This window comes from Oryzias melastigma, linkage group LG14, assembly GCF_002922805.2.
Source record: "Oryzias melastigma strain HK-1 linkage group LG14, ASM292280v2, whole genome shotgun sequence".
NCBI lineage: Eukaryota > Metazoa > Chordata > Actinopteri > Beloniformes > Adrianichthyidae > Oryzias > Oryzias melastigma.
The window spans coordinates 16,692,245-16,705,955 of record NC_050525.1 but is presented as its reverse complement, the minus strand read 5'-3'; the positions used below and the strand labels follow the sequence as shown (position 1 = coordinate 16,705,955).

Genomic DNA, 13,711 nt, shown 5'->3' with positions numbered 1-13,711 from the left:
TAGTTTGGAGCCGTGAAGCCTCAGCACACTAAAGCTCTGCTGGCATTTTCAAATAAAGCCAGTAAATGAGTTTTTATGTCATTTTTCTTGAAGACCTTGCCAAGATCTGGGCATAGACACAAACACAGGATGCAGGAGGTTCCAAAAATACAAACAAAATTCCTTGTTTATTTCAGACGAAACACTGGAAAAGGCTAAAAGGCTCGCAGCACTAAAGAAGCACACGAAACGGCAACAAGTGGAGGGAACCCATGGAGTCTCAACAAGAGGGCGAGACAATTAAGCAAAGGTGCACCCATTAAGAGGGCAGGAGAACCAGGAGGGAGAAAGAGATTAAAAAACCTTCAAACAAAAAGGAGGTGAAAATCAGAAAAAAAAAACTGGAGACACAACAAAATCCCCGACCCTCAATCCTCCCACAGACCCACTCCAAAGAAAATCCTGTTTTTAGCATTTTTAAAATGTTTCTTGAAGACTTTTTCTCATGATGGAGGATATGTTTAAAATAACTTGAGATTCAAAATATGTTTTATTCAAATCGTGTTGAATCAGGAGCAGATGAAAGCCTCGTGAGGTGCTACAAACTAGCGGGAGAGCATGTAAACAAAGGATTGATGGGAAATTGGAGGTGGCTAACTGTTAGCTTGGACTCGTGAGGTGCTACAAGCTAGCGGGAGAGCGTGTAAACAGAGGGCTGATGGGAAATTGGAGGCGGCTAACTGTTAGCTTGGACTCGTGAGGTGCTACAAGCTAGCGGGAGAGGGTGTAAACAGAGGGCTGATGGGAAATTGGAGGCAGCTAACTGTTAGCTTGGACTCGTGAGGGGCTACAAACTAGTGGGAGAGCGTGTAAACAGAGGGCTGATGGGAAATTGGAGCAGGCTAACTGTTAGTTGGGCTCGTGATGGGCTACAAGCTAGCGGGAGAGGGTGTAAACAAAAGGCTGATGTGAAATTGGAGGCAGCTAACTGTTAGCTTGGGCTCGCGAGGGGCTAGAAGCTAGCGGGAGAGCGTGTAAACAATGGGCTGATGGGAAATTTTAATCACCCACAAATCAGAGGGGACTTTTAAATGAGCTCCTACTGCTCTGCAGAAACTGTCATAAAAAGGACACAGGCTTTTTGATTTTATCTAAAAACTTCATAGCTAGTCACGATTAAAAAAGCACTAGGAAAAGTAGGAGAAGGACTTTAATGATTTTTTTCTTTGATAGGTAAAGCAGAACATTTATACTGACTGCAGTGTTTTAATCTCAATAAATTGGCTGCTAATGAAGTTTATTCTTTTTCTGTGATGATTTTTAAAAAAATGTCACTTCTCAATCATGATACCATAAGTTGCCATAGTTACTGGATAAATGGAAACTGTTTAATGGTCTTAATTTTATAATTATACTCTGTGCTTTGCTGCACTCAAGCTTATTGTTGCTGAATAGCTCTTCTGCATTTAATCTAAAGGAGGTTCACATTACAGTTTACACAGATCTTGCACATTATAGTGCATGTTAATTTCCATTATATTATAACCAACATTTTGTTTGGAATTTAAGCTTTTCACTGCATTTTCAGTCAAACTAGTATGTGTTGCTGTGTAAGGAGCTTTGCTTTCTAAAAGCTGGGTATTATACAGATTATACAGTCGGCTGGAAACAGTTTGGCTTCATTCTTTCAAGGGTGGGTGGTGGTTAAATCAGTTTGACTGTTTTTTTTTATATAGTATTGTTGCAGCACACCAAGAGAGTACAGGAGTACATCAAATTCCAGCTGAAAACTATGTATGCTCAGTTTTGAGATTTTTAATTGAGAAGAAAAAAAGGGGATTTATATAATCTATAGGTGTGAAGCATGCTGATTGGCTTAAGTGGTTAAACTTTTATAATGCATTTAGTTGCAGTTATTTTGAAGCATGTTTAAATGTGTGGCTCTAATCTCAAAATGGGATCAGTTTCTTATAAAACACTTCTCATAATTGAATTCAAAGCTCTCTGTACTGTTGGGGAAACTGGCCAAAAAAAAAAAAGATAAAAATTCAACAGAAATGTGTGTAAGGGTTTCGAGCTGATGCTAATCTAACATCGTTGGGGCTTGTACTGACTCCAGGGAGAGGAGTTTGACTTGCTCTGGCAGAAGCTTCAGGGTTGGCAATGATCCTGAAACAAAAAAGACTGAATATTGCCTGAGGCACGCTGCTCTGAAAGTGGCCTGACTGTATCACAAGGAAACCCAGAGAGAAATAATGGAAATGAGAACTCCTATTTCCTCCATTTCAAAGGCTGTGACAGTGACTTTGCTTCCTGCGTGAGAGGAGCCACACACTGTGGAGTCATTCTGAAAAACTAAAACAAATCCATCATAAAGGTGAACATGAAAGCAAGAATTTTTCCCAATTTGCCTCACAGTTTTTATTTTTGTGAAAATGTACTGACTTGTTTCTGTCAGCTCTCTTTCTTTATGTAAGTGTCACCAATAGGTTATAAAGTTAAAGTTGGTTTGTTTCCTTGTTTAGATGGAGAAATGCCTTTGGTGTAGGATTGCTTTTATTAAAATTTGTAAATATATTTTGTTTTATGCTGTATAATATGAAGTCACAGTGCATTATCATATGTGAGTTGAGGATTATAATAACGCGAGAGTTCTTGAGAACTCACGGGATTTGGACACCAGCTTCACGTGGCTCTCACATCCTACAAGACTCCAGAGCGAGAGCCACGCGGAAAACGAGCTAACCAGCTATGAAGAGCTGAAGCAGAAAAACTTAACTCAAAAAGGACCTCCAAAGTGACAGGCAGCCACGAGGTAGTTGGCATTTAACATTTGTTGTTACGGATTGAAATGTAATTGCTAACTGTTGTATGTTACCTTGTTCTGTAGTTTTCACGGCGTTTCATGAAGATAAAGAATAAATCCCGCCCGTACTCGAGAGACCGTGTGCAGTGTTGTCATTGAGGAGCTACACTTTAGTTCTTGCTTGGTTTAATTCAATTTCTGATAGTTACTCACCTCTTTTTGGTGGTACTTGATCGCCAGTTTGAGTCTTGCGAGATCGTTGTTCCCCTCCTCCTCTAACAACTTTATATCGTCTCTGTAGTTCAGGATCATCTCCAGCTCTCTGGAGCTCCTGGTTTGGTCCAGAAGATCCTTGGCAAACTGTTTGCACTGCTGAGACAACTCCTCATACTCCGACTTAAACTCGTTTTCAACCTGGAGGTGATGGAGAAATCAGAATAGGATATTTCATCACAAAAACTCATATTCAGGGACAGCTGTTTTGTGTTTTATAAATGTGCCACGGTGTGTTGCTACACTGGTCGTCTAAAAAAGATTTCTCAGAGTCTAAATAAGAAACTTTTTCATAACTCTAATGAGGTGTGAAATTAATTTTTTGCCTTCAAAATAAATGATTTCATGTTTATTTAAAGTCCATATGTTTTATCCATTAAGCTGAAGGCCTCAAACTAACACATATTTGGTAGTAAAAAATGAAAAGTAGTAATTTTATTTAAAAGTAGTTCTTTGGTGTCTCTTTTATACAGTATATTATTTATGATGTCCAGATGAGAGTTCTTTTTTACAGTCTTGGATGTAACTTAGTCTCTTTTTGCCCCAGTCCTTTTATGAATATTTTAACAGAGTGACAATTTACTTTTAGGTAGCTATTTTTATATATTTTAATTATATATATATATATATATATATATATATATACAGCTAAATTTAAAATAGAATAAAAAACATTTTTACTCTCTAAAGTTTTTAAACTGATAAAAGCAGTTTATGTGGTTGTTTTTTTGATGTACGTATATAAATATATGGTTAACTGCAAAAATGAGTTTTTCATTTGTTTTATTTACAAATCAAATTGTATCCAATTTCACATGGATTAAACCTATATGAGTAAAAATTCACTATATTTAAAGCATAATTGTAATTTTTGCTGTAATTCTGACTAATTTCAGAATGAAAACATGAAAAACATGTTAAAAAGCCAGACTTTTCATTGCTCGTTTTTACTCATAACTTCAACCCATGTAAAAACAGCAATACAAAAAAAAAAAAAACAGGAGACAGAAAGTCCATTAAAATCCATCCATGTAGATTGCTGAGACCCACTATGATAAAAATTGTGTTTTTAATACGTTCATGTGCCATTTATATGATAATGAAGGATACAAATAAGGAAAATTAAGCTTAAAATGGTATTTCTGAGCGTTCTTAATTTAAATTATTGTGAATAAGGAGCAGTTTGAAAAAAAAAACACATTTGTGACATGGAAAATGCACTCTCCTCTACATTCTGATGTATCCACTTGTAGCCGACTAAATCCATAGACGTCTTCCTTTTATTCCTGGAATAATCTGGCTCAAAACTGTAAGGCTGGATGGCTACAATATTTTTGTTACACCTGTAATGTTAGGTTGGGGTTATGAGGGGCTGTAAACTAGAGGGAGAGCATATTATAAACAGATGGATGATGGGAAATGGAGGTGGGCCTACACAGCGCTAAAGGTCCCGCCCACACTTTGGAGACGAATTTCTAATGAACTACTGCAAAAGCTATTAGAGTGTGTCTTGTAAAGCGACCATCAAACAGAGTGACCATCCTCACCTTGCTGAGCTCCTGCAGCTCCCAGCTCAGCCTGAAAGCAGTAAGGAAAGGGTCCTCACTGGAGAGCGCAATTAGAGAGGGACTCGACAGCGCTCTGTAGATGTTGAGGCGAGAGCGCGAGTGCCGCAAGCTGTCCACATCTGAGCTAGACACACACTCCACACAGTTACAGCGCACCTGGAACATCAAACAAAAGATGGACACATTTTAATGAGGCCTCTCCGTGTTTAGTCATGGATCATGTTCCGGTCTAGCAAAGCAAGCCCGGAATCTATTATAGAAACCGCATCCTGCCATGTCTGGGTATGACATCCCGACATTAAAAGCGCAGTGGTTCATTATTAACCTTCATTCATGCATATATTTGCATAGCAAATAACACCCTTTTAAAGGTGACAAATTAAATGCATTCAAACAGAAAAAAACACATTGAAGCATGAATAAGGGTTTGGTGAACCCACCTCATGCGGCTGAGGCATCGACACTCCCTTCTGCACCAGCAGCTTGATAATTTCATAGTTGTTGGTGTGTGCAGCAAGGATGATCGGAGTGATGTCAGGGGTGAAGTCAGAGTACTGCTTGTCCAAAAGGATAGGAGGGACCTTTGAAGAGAGGGTGGAAAATAAAGCTTCCATCACACATGTATGTTGACCACAGTTTGAGGAGCATTTGAGCTCTTGGATTTATCAGCTATTTCTGGTGGTTCTGTTACTGATAGATTGCTCATATTTTACAAGTAATTGGCTGAAAAGGGTCATCTCAAATTATTTAATCGTGACCGTATATAGAATGAACAGAATCAGAATTAATTTCCTTAGAAATGAAGCTATTCAGATGAGCAACAGCTGCTCCGAAGAACAGAAATCCCAAGACAATATGACTGGAATGAAAGATTTTTTCTATAAAGTATGAAAGACAATATAAGAACTTGAAAAGAAAATGACAGGAGCAAAAGTCCCTTAGCCTATTCCAGTAATATGCATAGCAGTGAGCAGCGAAGGAGGATTGAGAATACATATTCCTTCTTTTAATAGAAGGCCTTTTATCTGATTTACTGCTGGGGAAGAACGTCTGGAGGTATATAAAGCGAGATAAGGTGACCCACCCGAGGCAGGATTAAAATCTATGGAAATTGAGGCTAATCAGGGTTCAGATTAATCGCCACACACCCGAGTATGTGAACGTTGTTCTCCGATCTCGTCCCTGGGAAGTAGTGAGCTGAAGTCACAGTTGTTAGGATTTTTAAACTACAAAAAAAAGTCAGTAATTTTTTTTTTTTCTTTTTTACTGAAACAGTTACGATTGTACCCAGATACCCTTAATCTAAGGGTATAAGGGTATTATAAGATCCTGCAATTTCAAAATCTCACAGCTTATCAATAAAAAATGAAAAAATGTAATTAATAAAATATTTTCAGATAAGCTGCAGACATTTTTATCATTCTCAGAGTAATTATAAAAAAAAAAAAAATTGTGCATCCTACTTTAAATTAGTGTTAAACAAGAATATAATTGGGTTATCTTCAATTGTAAAACATTACTCAAAACTTTCTACACTGAAAAAAAAGAAACGTTGGATCAATTAACATAAGGTCTGTAATTTGTTACATTCTAAATTATTAGTTTTAATAAAATAAACATTTTGATTTGATGGTTTATTTAACTCAAGATTTTAATTTGATAAAAACTAATGTTTTTTTTATTGCTCGAATATTTCACTTTTTACAGTGTAACTGTTTTCAGTTTGGTGACTTAAATATGTTAACAGACAGAAATAGTGGAGGGAAGCTTTTTGCTGAGAAGATACGTAGAAAGATTTTTTTTTTTTTCGTAGATTGGTTCATTCTCTCAAAACAGTTTCATCATCCGCGTTCCACCAAACAGTCATTTCATCATGTAAATGCTAATTAGTTTGCCCTTAGAGCAATCGCTCTCCAAAGTGGCACACATCCTTGTCATGTCTGTACATTATACTTTGTAGAAGAGGTTATCAAATAAATTGTTTAGTGTCATGCTCTCCACGTGGGAGGAGAGAATTCAAATAATCTACATCAAACAACCCTGGCCTACACCCAAGCTGGATGTGAAGTTATGATAATTATGAAGAAAAAAAAACGAATTTACAGCCCACTGCTCTGTTGTGGTTAAGTGTTACTCATATTAGAATAGGGCCTCCACCATCAGCGCATTGATTAAACATGCAACCCTAGCATCTTCAAAAGCCCACGGGGTCTTTATTTTTGTTTTCACTGTGCTCTATTCTAAGCTGCCCCACAGCTTTTTACCTCATTTGACAAAAAACACAAACACACCAGAAAATGGGACACCAAGCAGCTCTATCTGTAACAAGCAGCAATGGAAATAAAAAAAAGCATGACTATGCTTGTTTTACATACATATGTATCGATATTTGAAAAAAAAAAGACTTTCTCTGTTAAAAAATAAAAAACACCCACGGGCCCTTTTGATTACCAAACACTGTGATCCTTTGCCTCTGTGCCAGTGACAGATGCTTATCTGTTCTAATATGATGCAGACATTTAAAACCCTGAAATCCATGCAAACTAAGCCACAGACACTCATGATGCTAAAATACATCATTCAGACATCCTGTGAGATAAAAAGACAAATATGCACTCTTTCTGGAAAGCATAAAACAAAAATTCCCATTAATAAATCTGCTAGAACAGCTTGGATTCATTTTTCCCAGACAGCTTTTAATCTAATCTGAATGAATCTCAATGGGTGGTTTGGCACACTAAAGTGATCTATTTTTCACACAAAGACTGGATTTCTTTCAAATGCATTAAGGTAAAGATGTGATCTGTCACCTGATTGATGTGGCCGCTCAGCCAGTCAGACTGGGAAATTTGTCCTCGGTGGGATCAGCCTCCTTTCTTTTCTTAAACAAGTCTGAGCTGTCAATTGAAATAGTGCTTCTTTTGAAATGTTCAACTGTCTCCTTCTATTTTTCCACAGGAGTGTGAAATTCCTGCAGACATTTATAGCAACGCAATGTCCCAATATTCTTAGTCAGTGGTGTAGGACAAATGCTGCACAGAACGGACCGGCTTTTGGGATGTGATCCGCCCGCTTTCCTCCCACATCCAATATCAGAGCAGCTGCTGCAGCTTCTCTCCCAAGACCTGATTGACATAACCTGGAAGATGATTTTAGGCTTGGATATTAAGAAAAGCATCAAGTATCTGTAGTTTTTTGGTTGTTTCATAACAGCAATATGCTTCCTACTCTCTGGCATGGACTTTGTGCCTGTGAGGTAATGAGAAGGCACACTAGGATCCTCATCACTGGTGCTGAACATGAACTTGGCCGTGAAACGAGCGGAAAAGGCAGGATTCCCGGGGAGTGCAGCGATGAGTCGGAGGACATGGTGTGCTCTGTTTTAGCAGCGGCAAAAGTGACTGCTTCAACACTCAGTTTGGTGAGAGGATAAAACTCTCCTGGTTTAGTTCTTAAAGTCCTTTGTGTGGAGTTTGAAGCAGCAGATCTTAACACTGCCTGACAGCTTTGTGAGTTTACCACAGTGAAAGAAAGACATACAGAGAGCACTGCACGAGTCGCAGAGCTTAATTGTCATTGTTAGCAGCTCGGTAGTGATGATGAGAATATATTTTTTTGAGAATAAAAGATGAATATGGCAGCAGGGCCCAGGGGAGGCAAATATAGGAGAAAAAGAGGAGGAAAATAGTCGAGATGAGAAAGTTCTTCCTATAAAAACTCAAGAATTTGCTTCTTGGCCTACTTATGTGGCTGTTCAACTAGTGGTATAAGTGTAAGACTTTGTAAAAATAGAGATACAAATACATACGTTATTAGAGTACTGCATTTTCTGTACTAAAAGGCTGACTTAAAAGCCTTCATTTTTTTTTCTTTTTTTTAAATTAAGTGTGCTTTATAATGCAAAGCATCTAATACATGAATTAATTTAGCTGCAAAGAAGGTTGGGAGTTAATTGCTTAACGTGTAGCATGTAACAAACAGTTCTAGAGCTACTATAAACGCAGTTATAAAGTCGGACTGACTTATTTATCTTCTACCGAGGTCCAGGGAGCGTTCGTCTTAAAGTACGTGCCCCCCACCGCCACACGGCAAATGATCCCATCCCGTCTTTATCAGAAGGACTCAGGCACCTGCACAACAGACTAGTGCCTGTTTTTCATGGACGGGAATTCGGCGGTGGGCTCTTCGCTCACCGCTACTGAGGGAATCCTGGTTAGTTTCTTTTCCTCAGATTAGTAATCTGCTTACCAGCAGGTCGTCTGGTTAATAAACTAAATCAATATTCCCAGATAGTGGTGTTCCACCAGGTCAGGGGACAGCAACCTGCGGCTCCAGAGCAGCTCTTTAACCCCTCTATTGTCGCTCTCTGATTAAAGAAAGATACAATATTTTTAACTTGAAAAAGTAACATATTTTTTGGATGAGGTTTATTAAGCAAAAAAAAAAATAAAAAAGTCAGTTTTTCAACTCCTTCACAAACAGTTGAAGGACAGTATGTGTCACTCCACTGGGATCCTGACTACAGTACCCATAATGCTCCAACAATCCATCCAGAAGTTTAGCTTCATAATCTACCAAAACTGAGACATTTTTTTATATGTTTGGGTGTCGTTTACCACAGAAAATCAGTCTGAAGTCAGTACACACAACCAGAAATCATACACCGGAATTATTATTATTATTATTTTTGTATTTAATTTTGATCCATTAATAGGAAAAACATACAATATAATATAAAAAAATGAAAAGAGGACAGAAAGAAGAAAAACTTAAAATCTAAGGTGTTCTATTTTTGAATAAAAATTCAAGTATTTTAGTAATGAAAAATATGATAAGGGTCACTTCATCAGCATATATATATTTTGTATGTTTTATTCTTCATCATTACTTACATTTCACCGCCAACAGCTACATTTCCTGCATTGATGTTATTTTATGTGGAACAGGAGGTCTTTTATTTTGAAAGAAAGTCATGTAAACCTCTAAACAATTTTTCTGTTTTATTAATGCTTGAAAAAACAAATGTGTTTGTATTTATCATAAGAGTAACAATATCATAAATACACATCAGTGTCTTCTTTTTCTAAAGGGTGAAATAAGACTCTGTGGCTCCTACTGGGATGTTGATAGTAAGAAATCCTTCAGAATGGCTCTTTTACTGTTGAATGTTGCAGACCCCGCACTAATAAATAAATGAATAAATAAATAAATGAAATACTTCAGGTACACAGTGATGGTCAAATTAGACAACCGATAACCATGCTGAAGCTTAGTAACTAAAATAATACTGCTGTTAATGCACCACTTTCAAAGAGACCACAAACTGTTATAAATATATATATATTTAAAAAAAAACTCTATTGATGAAATCAAGTAAAAAAATAAGATAAAAAAGGGGAAAAAAGTAATTAAAATCATTTTGAACAATAAAAACATTCTAAATTGGGGAAAAAAAGATGTTGACAGCAGAAATGTCAAACAACATAAGCACAAAGGTTTAGCTCTCACATTCATATATTATTACGGTACTCCCCCAACCTCATTAAACAGCTGAGTGTGCAGCAGCAACTTTTCAAAAAGAGGTTTTAGTTTCAGGCCGTGTCTTTTCATCCATATGCATCACATGATGCCACATCTGGAAACAGTCGTGAAAAATCAAACTTTAAAAAAAATGCAAATGATAGTTTACAGGACCCAAAATAATCTGCAGTAATCTCCTGTACTTAAATATAATTTATAGATTATTTTTTTTGTGGATTCTGCAAAACTCCTTGCCACCTTATTCCCTCATCCAAGCCTCTTATTGTGTACAGTATGCACTTGTTGTAGTCTGCAGTCTTCTGTGTCGCACATCGACAGGCACATCAAGGTTCAGTGTTTTGCCCGGGGAAATTTTGACAAGGCTGAGGACTAAATCACAGAACTTCAAACAGCAGCCCTTTTATCATCTAAGCCACAGCCATCCCAGAAGTAAAGCATGTCCGTGTGTGTGTGAGAATATAGCCTACTGTATTTAGTTCCTGTGCAGTATGAGTAAGATACATAAAATGTAAATGCATACCTTTTTTTTCTTTTTTCCCCACAAGCGTAGTTCTGCTCTTATCAGGAAGCTATGATCTTCCAATATCAAATATTTCATAATCTCTACATTTTTTTTTTTTAATTTTTGCAAAGCTTTTTTTTGTAACCATATACTTATATTTACATTCTGTAAAACAAATGATAAAAAAAACAAAAACAAAAAAAAAGCTCTGGCAGCTGACATTAATTTTGTATGGTATAAAAGCCTGAAGACAAAACACACAATCCTTTTGTTTTTTCTAATTGGCTGAATCAGAGCAACACTGCATCATCCCAAATTGTGAGTGTGAAACCTCGTGTTAGATGATAGTAGGACTGCTTTTAAAAAGCTGTGATTTTCATCATCAATTAAAAGTCCATTTAAAACAAATTGTGATTAACAATGAATTAATTTGATGTGCAAATGAGGCAGTTGTACCAATAATTGCACTATAGCTGGGAGGAGCTACTGTAAAAAAAATACCTGGACTTTATTTGTTGCCACATCATGGAAAACATGGATGATGTTGAGCCAGGAGTTTTGGAGAGCTCTACAGAGGCGCCAACAAGCCCAGTTCTGTGTCTGGGTTCATCAGATCATTCAGAGACGCTTGGAGTGCATTGAGTTTCACCATTTACTCCAGGAGCTGCGCCTGGATGATGGCCGTTTTAAATAGGGGTGTAGATTGGCAATATGATATGTATCTCGATACTCATGTCACAATACGATACGTATTGCAATACATCCCAAGACAGAACCGGAGAAAATTTTATTTTAAATCGTAAAAAAAAAAAATAAAATAAAAATCTGATTGTTACTACAATTTTCACATATATTTTTTTTAATACATTTCATTTAATAATCATAACAATGAGCTCTACAACCATATTTCATTTACAAGTTGCTCTTAACCAAGCAAGTTCATGATGTTTCCAACATTCAATGTTGTCTTATTTTTACGAAAAATATTTTTCCACATAGGAAAAAAAAACACTGATGATAAAAGTGTTTTAACCAGTAATGTTTCATATCTACGGTTGAGAAAATGAAGTGGTTTGTTTCCCACACTACTAAATGTGGCCAAACCGGTAGTTTTAAAGTGATTCAGATGCCTTAATGGTGCTTGAACAGGTTATTTCTTGAAATATTTAAGTGTGACGGGATGAAGAAGAGAGCCTGAATGTGGCTAAAATAATTTATTTCATTCTTTCTGAAAAGTCTGCACTGCAGCGCTAATTATCCATTTTCTCAAATGTAGAAGTAAACACATATTTCACCACCCATTGCCTCAATGACGGTCTTTTTTCAGAATATTGTACACATAACTCTAATCCATTAGGTTGCTGAATAAGAATATTTTTCTATGAAGCAGAACTTTCACTGAATTTGTTTTCAGCATTGTGACTCAAGCTCGGCGGGGTGTGCACAGTGTGTGCTGCACATCTGGTCTCACTCATTCTTCCTTGAGCCACAAAGCACATCAATCCGCTTTTTTATTTAGTACCAGAACCAACTTGGCACACCTTTTCAGTTCAGTACTCAAAGAAACATTTTGAAGCCGATTTGACGGAGCTCAAAAACACATTTGCTGATATTTAAGCTAAGCTACCTCCAATGCTTCTTATGGATGCTAAGCTATCAGCTCTGATGGAGTTTGGGGCTAAGCTATCACCACTGCTACAACTCGTGGAAGATATCCGACAGGATAAGGCACGTAACACACAGCGAGATAATCGGCAAGATCTCCTGGAGAAAAGAATGCACGATCACAATCAACAAGTACGGATAAATAATGTTATTCTCACGGGACTTCAACTGCAACCCTGGACACGGCCTGGTGCTACCAACATTAACATGGATGCTAACGGAGCTGCGGAGGATGCTAACGTGACCGTGGAGGATCAAGTTGGATTATTTCTTACATCTAAAGGGATTTCGTTGGACCTGAATACTGTTGAGGTCTGTCATCCGCTTCCTCGGAGAAAGAATTTGGATAAACCAGCGATCCTGATCAGGTTTGTGAATCGAAAGACAGCTCTGATGAAACAACGAAAACACCTGAAGGCTTCGGCTGTTTATCTAAATGATCACCTGTCAAAATATCATGCTGATCTAGCAAAGCATGCAAGACTGCTACGAAAGAGAAAACAGATCCATTCCTTTTGGGTCCAGAACTCCAGGATCTTTGTCAAACCACTCGGAACGCTGGACCTGACGAAGCCTCTGGAGATAAAATCCATGAACGACTTTGAAAACTGTGGGATTACGCATGTTTGAACCTTTAATTGAAGCAAAATAAGAGTGAAGTGTGAACTTAACAAACCGCTGAATGTGAATTTTGAAATTCTCCGTTGAGCTGCAGAATTTGACCATAATTCCCTTGATATGATAACAGCTTACAGGCTCTGTCATAATGACAAAGAACGATTACGTGGCCTTAAACTTGTTCCTTAACTGTGATATTTCACTGATTCTGCACATACGCTTGATTTTTTTTCTTTTCTACTTCTTATAACATTTATTATTATTATTATTATTATTATTATTTAATGAATACAATCTGCACAAATTGTCTTTTTTAATGAAAATATTTTGATTTTTTTTTTTTCACATTGACTAATGTAGATGATTTTTCTTCCTGATAATGATTATCATCTGGGAAAGACATTTGCATTGATCTGTGCCGGACCTCTGGGGTATGCTTGGATCATCATCGTCAGGAGGATCTTCTGTATTGATCGGTGGTGGGGGTTTGGAATATATTCAGATGATTATAGACAATTATCTGTTATGTTCTGTATTTCTGATGCCTGTTGGTGCGGGGTTTTTTTCCTGGTGATGATGCTCTGAATATGCTTGGGCTTCTGGTATTGATTCAATGTGGATGATGTTTTCCTCATAATTGGCTGAGTATATTTAGGTTTTGGTACTGATTAATATAAATGACTTGTCTGTGGATATTAAAGGTCATTGTCACCATGAGTTGAGAGTGGCAGGTTTTTTAATTTTTTTTTTTTTTTTTTT

At 37.1% G+C, this 13,711-nt stretch overlaps 1 protein-coding gene across 1 annotated transcript in view; it reads right to left on the bottom strand.

The window, feature by feature from the left end:
• Window positions 1–13,711, bottom strand: part of LOC112139414 (short transient receptor potential channel 4) — a 41,999-nt gene that overhangs the window by 19,166 nt on the left and 9,122 nt on the right. Inside the window, exons 4-6 of the mRNA XM_024262206.2 lie at window positions 5,067–5,207; window positions 4,606–4,782; window positions 2,999–3,199 (exon numbers count right to left, since the gene is read on the bottom strand). Coding sequence (XP_024117974.1) covers window positions 2,999–3,199; window positions 4,606–4,782; window positions 5,067–5,207 — 519 coding nt within the window. The remainder of the gene's footprint in view (window positions 1–2,998; window positions 3,200–4,605; window positions 4,783–5,066; window positions 5,208–13,711) is intronic.